This window comes from Hordeum vulgare, chromosome 3H (assembly GCF_904849725.1).
Source record: "Hordeum vulgare subsp. vulgare chromosome 3H, MorexV3_pseudomolecules_assembly, whole genome shotgun sequence".
Lineage (NCBI taxonomy): Eukaryota > Viridiplantae > Streptophyta > Magnoliopsida > Poales > Poaceae > Hordeum > Hordeum vulgare.
Genome location: NC_058520.1, coordinates 555466755 through 555475945, shown reverse-complemented (window position 1 = coordinate 555475945; position 9191 = coordinate 555466755). Strand labels below are relative to the sequence as shown.

Sequence of the window (9191 nt, the reverse complement as noted above, 5' to 3'; positions counted from 1 at the left end):
CCTCGTTTTTTACTTTATTAAATTTTATGTTTTAAATGTAATGTGAACTATTTAATCAATAGTTTATGTTTATTCAAAATGTTCTTTTTCGCGTTGTCTAAAAAGGATCGTTGGCCACGTTGGACGCAAGCGCCGACCTAATTATAAAAGCGGACATGGATATTCATCAGACCATTTAAACGAACAAAATGCGAATAAAAGCGTCGTTGGTTTAGATCCACGCGTTGGAATTGCTCTAAGCTGCCAACAACGGGCCTTCATTCGATTTGGGCTAAGCCATTGTCAAAAGGAGAGTGCTCTGCCCCGGCGTACGATCCACCAACTCCCGCGCGTCCGCATCGTTAGATCTTCATGCAACATTTTTTTCTTCGATGCAGCAAATTTCAGCGCGATCCAGGAATTTTTTCAACGGTTGCAACGAAAAACAAAATTTATAGCAAAATAATATCTACGTGATCGTAGCAAAAAAACGAAGCTGATGGTGCGTGGTAGCAAAAATTAAACACCGGTTATAGTAAATATGTACGTGAACGTGGATGCAACTTTTTTAGTGAACGGTTGCAACAAAAAATGATGCCGGTTGTAGCAAAAATTAACACGGTTATAGCAATAGTAAAAAACACCGATTGTAACGAAAAATCCAACGAACTGAAGTTGCAACCAAACGTATATGCAACATTTTTACTGAATAAATATAGAAAAAAACATTTGTAGCAAATATTATGTTGGTTGTAACAATTTAAACAAAACAATGTTACATGCCTAATCAGCGAGGTGCGCGCGGATCTTGTGCGAAGGCAGGGGCACCGGCCCAGAAACGTTTCCGTTGTCAAAAGCACAACCTGGGGCTTTTCCTCCCCTACGCAACAGCCCGAGCACAGGCTAAGCAGCCAACCACCACTACTTTCCCGTTGATCACGCCACCTCTGCCGCACTTTGTAGCTAAAACCTTTCCGTGTCGACGCGACCAAATGCCCAAAACCCTAGCACTACGCTCCGTCGGCCGGGCCCCCACCTGTCAGCGACAAATTAAACCCCTCACCGTCTTCCCGAGCGGTGTCCCTGTCCGCATTTATTCATGCTTTGCGGCCCGGTCTCCCAGCCTTTCCCCTCTCCCGATGTCACCGAGTTTTTACTCGACCGTCCACCCGGTCGAAGAGCACCCCAAAACCCACAGCCCACAACGAATTTACCCTCCTCTCCCCACGGTAATTTTTTTTATCGACACGTCGCAATTTACAGCCGTGCTCTGCTAGCAGCTAGCAGGTGAGCGCCCAGTTCACGAGCTGTCGCTGTCCGGCACAGAACACCACCGCTCTCCCCCACCGCAGCCACTCCCTCCGCCGCGCCGCGTGACCGAACAAACCCTAGCTCGCACCTCGCCGGGAGTGCCTTCCGGCGTCGGGTTCCTCTCGCGGCTCATGGCGGAGGACGGCGAGGAGAAGCTGCTCGCCACGGTGCAGCACATCGCCAAGACGCTGGGCCGCACCGGCACCATGACGGAGGACATACTCAAGGTCTTCTCCAACTACGACGGCCGCCTCTCCCTCGACAAGCTCTACGCCGCGGCGGCCGCGGCCGGAGGAGGAGGAGGGGCAGGGGAGCACTCGATGTCGATGCCGGCCTCCTCGCCCCCGCCCGTGCTGCCCACTGCCGCGGCGGCGCACTCGATGCCGCCGCCGGTCACGTCGCTGGAGCGGACCGTGCGCACGCTCGACCGGCAGATCTCGCAGTTCGTGACCATGGAGAGGCTCGTCTGGGCCGACTCCGCCGACGCGGACGCCTTCCTGGAGGCGGTGGACGACCTCATCGGCACCGTGCAAGAGCTGGACGCGGCGGGGACCAACCGCGGGCTGCTCGACCGCGCCGACGAGCTGCTCAGCCGGTGCATGGCCCGGCTGGAGGACGAGTTCCGGGCGCTTATCGAGCGCCCCGACGACGCGGCCCCGGCGGCGCCCGGCGGCTTCGACTCCGAGCAGAGCGACGACGAGGACTTCGACGCGGACGACGGCTACGGCGACGAGCCAATCCCCATCGCCAAGCCGGTCACGGATTTCGACGTGGTCATCGACGCCCTGCCCCCGGGGTCCGTCTCCGACGTGCACCAGATCGCGCGGAGGATGGTCGATGCGGGCTTCGGCCGCGAGTGCGCCGAGGCCTACGCGGCCGCGCGCCGCGGGTTCATCGACGAGAGCGTCGCGCGCCTCGGCATCCGCTCGCGCACCTCGGACGAGGTCCACTCCCTGCCCTGGGAGGAGCTCGAGTTCGACATTGCGCGCTGGATTCCGGCCTTCAAGATGGTGTTCCGCATCCTCATCCCCAGCGAGCGCCGCCTCTCCGACCGTGTCTTCGAGGGCCTCGCCCCCTACGGCGACCTCGCCTTCGTCGCCGCGGTTCGCACCCAGGCGCTGCAGCTTATCTCATTCGGCGATGCCGTTGCCGCTGCCAGCCGTGCGCCAGAGCGCCTCTTTCGTGTCATCGACATGTACGAGGCGGTGCGTGATCTCCTCCCCGACCTCGACCCTGTTTTCGCCGACCCCTACTCTGCAGCGCTTCGCGCCGAGGTCTCTGCTGTATGCAACACTCTCGGCTCCTCCATCAAAGGTATATTCATGGAGCTGGAAAATCTGATCCGCCGTGACCCAGCCCGTGTTGCGGTGCCCGGCGGTGGCATACACCCCATCACTCGCTATGTCATGAATTATCTCCGTGCGGCATGTGGTTCAAGACAGACACTAGAAGAGGTGATGGAGGGTGACCTGGGTGCTCTTGGCGTGACCGCCATCGCCGTCGATCCTGACCGCCCCACCTCATCGCTTGCCGTGCACATTGCGTGGATCATGGATGTGCTTCACAAGAATCTGGAGAGCAAATCCAAGATATACAGGGACCCGCCACTGGCCTCCATCTTCTTGATGAATAATGGCAAGTACGTCATCCACAAGGTGAATGACAGCGAGCTTGGGGTTTTACTTGGGGATGACTGGATGAAGCAGATGTTAAGCAGAGTGCGCCGGTGGAGTATGGAGTACCAGCGTGGGGCTTGGGCGAAGGTGATGTCGGTGCTGCAGACCGGAGGCTCTGGGTTTTCAGGTCTCCCACCAAAGGCCATGCTTCAGAAACTGCAGATGTTCAATGGCTACCTGGAGGAGATTCGGGCGGCGCAGTCTGAGTGGGTGATCACAGATGATCAGCTGCGTGCCGATGTCAAGGCAGCAATAGCAGATTCAGTGCTGCCTGCATACAAGGGCTTGATTGCTAGGCTGAGATCATCTCCAGATGCTCCGCAGGATTTGTTCATCAAGCATACCCCGGAGGATGTTGAGGCATGCATCCAACATTTGTTTGAAGGAATTGGGAAATGATTGGTTATCTTGTAGTAGCATCTTATTGGTCCTGCCTGTGATTTTCGTATCATCACTAATGTACTGTTGTGGCGGAGATCTGAAGTTCTGAACATTGATAATGGTGCCATTTTGGATTTGATGGTGTTTTGCCATGAGGTTAGGCTTTATATTAGACGTGGAAATCATTGTCTTCTCCAGCTCTGTAAAATATTGTAGGCGTTTATCTGTCGGTTGTTAAGGGTAGTCTTATTCAACACATTATCTGTCTTCTTCGTTTGTGTTTCAGTGCTTAGTTGTTCAGGTGATGAAGGGGAAACGCTTATCTTTAAGTTCAGATCCGCCAAGCTTGTCTGTTGTCTGTTGTGATCGTGTGTGTGCGACCCAACTTTCTGATGGCTAGGCCTAGTAGTATGGTTCTTGTTATAGAAAGTATGATTCTTATTATAGAAAGGATGCAAGTTAAGTCTGCTCCCTCATTTCCTATGGGTTCGATATATCTTGGAACAGATTGCTCTCTATTTCTCTTGTATTTCATTTACTGTATCTATAATCTTCAATAATGTTGTTCCTTCCGTTTCTGAGAAAAAAACTTGTTACAAAGTTGTTAGATAAGGGTACAAACTCTAATTCAGTTTTGTTAACACAAGTGGAAGATGATTAGGAAATACTGGGTATCTATCAGGCACTATCTAATGTTCACTGAGGTTCCTTGTCCAACTTAGAATTTGAGGCTTCTCAGGGTAGAGTGATTTTGGGTGAGGCAGCATGGAGAGCCAATCATGTAGCAAGGCAAATACTTGGTCTGCTGGATGGATACCCTCACTTACAAGTGGTGTACTATTAAACGTTGCAAGTGCCACGCTAAACAAATGTGGAGAACTTAACAGATACACAACCACCAATCTATAGCACGTACTTGCTCCGTTCACAAATATAAGATGTTCTAACTTTTTTCTGAATCGGATGTATATAGACACGTTTAGTGTGTTTGTTAACCCATTTCAGTCTGTATGTAGTCGATGTTGAAATATCCAAAACAGAGTACTTGGTACCTGCAAATTCATGAAACATGCAATGGTGTGCTGCGCACAATTCTGAAGTTATATGTGTGCTAGTATTTCTTTGGTTACTGCAAGTATGGATGGATTTGTTTTTCAGTTTTTGCAGGTATGTGGCACTGGTATCCCTGAATTTATCACAACTTTCAAACAGTGCATCGTTTATGCATTTGAATTATTGTAAATTTGTAATGCTATCCATACAGGATAGCAGATCTTCTCTTAATCATTTATACTTTTGCACTATTTGTCAAAGCATGCCTTTTCGTCCCTTTTTTGATTGTGGTGTTCCTTCTGTAAATCAATCACTTGGTGTTTTGATTCTTTTTGAAAGAGTCAAGGCTACAATTGCCAACAGTTGACGCTTTCTAAGTACTCTTCGTTGAACTGCGGAACGTTGCTATCCTGAAGTAAGCTTGTTATGACCCTCTAACAAATGGCGTTTGTTATTTACTGAATACTACGACTGTGTGCACATATGCTGATATCATGCACGACCGGTGCTCTTTTTACTTAAAATGATGGTCTTCTGAGCTTGTGCATTATTTTGGAATATTGATAACTCATTTTATGAACAAGTGGTTATATATCCTTAATCCTAGTGCCGCGGTAGGTGAACAATGTTCTGTATCCTCATTCTCTTAATTTGCCTTCAGTAAGGTTTGTTTTGCAACCCCAATTCTCTCGAATATGAAGTACGCATTTGAAACATTTTAACTAGTCAACTTTGTCAGCTGCAGATGATTGGACTGGATACCACAATCCTCTTTTATATTGCTTGCACGGATGATTCAGGGCCTAAGAGGTTCACACATTCACAAGTTATACATCTGTGAAGTTACCTGAGGCAAGGATGGTCACTCCCAGTCAGTTTCCTTCTCACAACCTGATCAGTGTTATATGCCTTTGACTTCTTAATTTCCTTCCTTAAATCAATTGCTGAGAATGCTGATCGTACCATATTATATACTCCAAAGTCAGAGAATGCGCCAAACACGTTAGGTTAATGCAACGAGGAAATTCTTATTTGAGCATTTGACTCGTTAAAACTGTGGAATTACATTTTTCACTATGTAATCGGTTGCTATCCTATAAACCCTCTCTGTTGGGTGCACCGCATCATAAAATATATAGGATGACACATTCCTGCAGATAGGGGTAAATCTGTTGCAAAGTATTCCGACCTCTGTGAGCCCAGTCCCACAACATCCCAGTGTTGTCTCTGTAAATCCTGTTATCATGGCAAAGTTTGTCAGAACTGGTAACACAAACTGATAACTCTGCTTTCTGCCATTAAACCGTTAGCTGTTTGGTTTTCTGACAGCTTCTAGTTGTATAACACCATGCTTTCCTTATTCTTCTTTAGGTAGGATTGTGATGCAATCTTGGTGCTTTTCAGCAGAACTGACTATTTGTAGCATACTAGTTCTGCTTTAGCTATATGATTAAGATAGAACTAACTATAAGTGATCTTAGAGGTGGCCACTAGCAAAACCAAGTTGTGAGTCATGACACTACTGGAAAACATACCGTATTTATTGCTGTTGTCAATGATCTGCGTAAAAGCTTCGTATGCATTCAAGTATACAATTCTGCTTCCTCTGAGTGAGCCTTGTAATGCTGGAATCAACTTCTGAAGTTTGGAGTTGTAGACCTGGGCCTCCCTGTTCTGCTCATCCACACAACCCCTCTCAGGGTCTCCACTCAATGTGATCTGAAAGGGTATGCAGCCAAATGGAGGAAGACCTGCCAAGATGAACTGCCGGCCCCCGACTTTATACAGCTCCTGCATTCCAGTTTAGGGATTTTTTCGTTGTTGAGAAAATAAACATAGTTGTGGTCCATGTGTTACAGAATTATAACAAAAAACAGCTTAGTAGAAACAAACCCAGAACTGCCTAAGTTTACCTTGACATGGGCATGAACCAACTGGAGCACCGAGTCTTGGTATTCACCAATGTCCACCCTCCTCTTCGATGAACGGTAGTAGCGTGTGAAATCATTGGTTCCCGAGTTGATGAACATCAGAGAGCTGGCAATGATCCTGGTAGCCTCCTTGTCCCCGGAGATGCTCCTGAGCCGAGGAAGGTACTCGTCCCTGAAGAGGTCCACCTGCACCGACAATGGCATGGTGTTGGCCACGCGCGACGTCCGGTCGTCGAACCCCGACCCGGCCGACGCGAAGTTCACCCCCGTCATGATGTCCTTGTCGGACAGCCCCGCGTCCAGGAACGGCGGCGAGAACTCCTTGAGCTGCAGCCTCTCGTTGAGGAGGTCCGGGACGAGCCGGCCATTGGAGAACCTCCCCGTCGGCCTGCTTCCTGGGAAGTCCCTCCCGTATGGAGGGTGGTTCGCCAGGCCCAGAGTCGGGATGTGGTTGTTGTTGCCGGTGTCGAAGATGGAGTCGCCGAAGTAGAAGATGGCCGGGAACCTTGGCTGAGTTCTCTTGGAGGAAGAGATTGCGGGGGTGGTGAGGAGGAGGAGGAGCGCCAGGAGAAGGAGAAGGACAGGGTGCGCCATTGGCGAGGTTCTTGCCTGGGCTGAGGTTCTGGTCCTCTGCAACCGGTCCTTATAAGCCACCCTTGGATCAGATGTATGCATCAATGGTAATCCTGGGATCAGAACGTCGGACCTGAATCGTAACTATCAGGTCGTACGCAGAGCAATTCCGAATAATCCGAATAATATTTGGCGGGAGGAGAAACGCGAGATTGCTGATGAATGTTTGATAATAACTGTGGAAAACATCCATGTGATTCGTTGTGACTCATTCATACCTTCCTGGTTATGCTCATTTCACCTCTGGATATACAGCATTTCTTGCACGAAATGAATAGTACTCTTGGTTTTCTGCATGAAGTTAATACTCGTGCACTAATGAGGTGCTCCTACGAGTAATAGAAATGCATATCTTTCTGGGTTCTCCTAATTATTGACCCATGATGTGGTGGTTTTTGGAAGGGTTGGGGACTTTGTAACATACTCTTTGTGGGGCGTATGCAATGCAGGTCCGGGTCGTTGTTGGATACCGTGCAAAGCGGGGAGTTTGGCACAGAGCTAACATACGGAACGGAGCACAAATCCTGGAGTAACTTAGCCGAGCTAGGGGCATATGAAATGTGGTTGCGCTGTCAACTTTTTAATCGGATTGCAAGTGTTCTACTGATCCACGAAACATTCTTGCGCAGGCCAACGTTTGCTGCGCGACAAACTGTACGCCGACATCTGGTGGAAGGATGGTGGGATTTGGCGGTATCCGAGTGCCGTGTCGATGGATTGGGCAGGGAAGATGGGTTGGTCATGCATGCATGCATGGGGACAAAGCGCAAGTTCACGGGCCGTTGGAACTTGTAGCTTTACAATCCTTCCGGAATTTTGATATGTGATGATGGCGACACGGCAACAACGAGTGAACCATCACTTGTATAGTCGCATGATACCAATTCAAAAAGTCAGATGTCAATAGGGTAGGTTTTGACACTGTTCATACTTGTTTTATTGACACTGTTCATACTTGTTTTATTGACACTGTTATGCTGAATTTCAAATATTCATTTTTGAGCACAGACTCGTCTGCATCCGGCCAAAAAAATCAAAACAATGTTAAAAAAAAATCCAGTTTTGTTTTTTTACATGTTAGATAATTTGGTGTTTGACGTGTACTCTAAATGATAGCTCATTTAGACATAGGAGTAGCTCTTAGCCAAATAGATAAATTGGGTCCAAATAATACATTAACAATAAACATTTTGTAGATCCCAAATTTTTCTTTTTTTGTCGAGAGCTACTGAGATATTCAAATGATTTGGAATTTGAAATGCACCACAGGCATCAAATTATTTATCATGCAAAAACATGATTTTTTTTATATTTCTAGTTTTTTTTATCGCGGGTGTAGATGAGCTTGGGCATCGAATTGCTGCTCCCATTGAATATGTCTTTCTTGTTTCTCTATGTGAACTTTGAATTTTGATCTAAATTTTTTAGGGTTTGTAGACATACTCGTTGTGAACATTAAAAAAAAGAAACTTTTGAAACATTTAAATTTGTTTTTTTGAATTGGTATTTTGGAAGCATACAAGTGATGGTATCATCTGATATTATCCCCAGTGGATGAGCATATGCGTCCATTTCTCTATAATGCACACCTTAGCTTTGGCTGGTACAGGCGCCAACGGGCTTGCTTGGTGGCTATGATCGGAGATCCTATTTTTTGCGCGCTATGTGCTGGCATGGGCTCGCTCGGCGGGAATGACCGGAGCTCTTCTTTTTTTTTTTAGAAAAAGGAGGATTACCTCCGACCTGTGCATCTGAAAGATCCATGCGGCCATTTTATTGATTATTCTTAAGGACCTTACAAAGTATTACAATAATATGTTTGAATCCGCCATCTAGACAACATGTCGCTACTCCTATCCATATGATGAAGGAGTGCTAGCTGGACCAAATACCCAGACCACTCACCTAAGCCTAACATCAAAAGCCGGAAGCCCAAGTCGAGCCACATACCGGGTCTGGGGCACAAACCGGTCTGACGCACTCGCATGTGTCGTCGTCGCCATCTTTCATAGGTCTGTCTTCAGAGCAAATACTGAGGTTACTACCTTGTCTGGCCATTCTGCCATCGACGTCACCATGATGCCAGACAGCTACCTCCTCCTACGCGAGTCCATCCTCACACATCAGGCACCGAGTCTCCACTGCGCCACGCCGTCGAGATCCGCCACCATCAATGGGTAAGATGAAGCACCACTTCACCAAAGAAGCCGCCCACTGGTCCCTCGAT

The 9191-nt window shown here is 48.1% G+C and overlaps 2 protein-coding genes across 2 annotated transcripts; one reads left to right on the top strand and one right to left on the bottom strand.

Annotated features, from left to right (window-relative positions):
• The first annotated feature begins 785 nt into the window (after positions 1-785).
• Positions 786-3681, top strand: LOC123444995 (exocyst complex component EXO70B1-like). Its single transcript, XM_045121906.1, has one exon. The coding sequence runs from the start codon at positions 1422-1424 to the stop codon at positions 3363-3365; it is 1944 nt and encodes a 647-aa protein (XP_044977841.1). The 5' UTR covers positions 786-1421; the 3' UTR covers positions 3366-3681.
• Positions 3682-5408: 1727 nt separating this feature from the next.
• LOC123440582 (GDSL esterase/lipase At1g58430-like) lies at positions 5409-7093 on the bottom strand. Its single transcript, XM_045117145.1, has 3 exons — positions 6314-7093; positions 5936-6191; positions 5409-5636 (listed from the first exon to the last, which is right to left on the bottom strand). Exons 1-3 carry the CDS (start codon positions 7004-7006, stop codon positions 5449-5451), a joined length of 1137 nt encoding a protein of 378 aa, XP_044973080.1. The 5' UTR covers positions 7007-7093; the 3' UTR covers positions 5409-5448.
• Positions 7094-9191: the final 2098 nt, after the last annotated feature.

What these genes read in the sequence shown, in the direction of transcription:
- LOC123444995 (XM_045121906.1), top strand. Translation starts at nt 1,422, where the DNA reads ATGGCGGAGGACGGCGAGGAGAAGCTGCTCGCCACGGTGCAGCACATC.
- LOC123440582 (XM_045117145.1), bottom strand. Translation starts at nt 7,006, where the DNA reads ATGCATACATCTGATCCAAGGGTGGCTTATAAGGACCGGTTGCAGAGG. An exon ending in TGGTTCATGCCCATGTCAAG is followed by an intron (nt 6,192 to 6,313) that starts GTAAACTTAGGC and finishes ACTGGAATGCAG; the next exon opens with GAGCTGTATAAAGTCGGGGG. An exon ending in TGACAACAGCAATAAATACG is followed by an intron (nt 5,637 to 5,935) that starts GTATGTTTTCCA and finishes CCATGATAACAG; the next exon opens with GATTTACAGAGACAACACTG.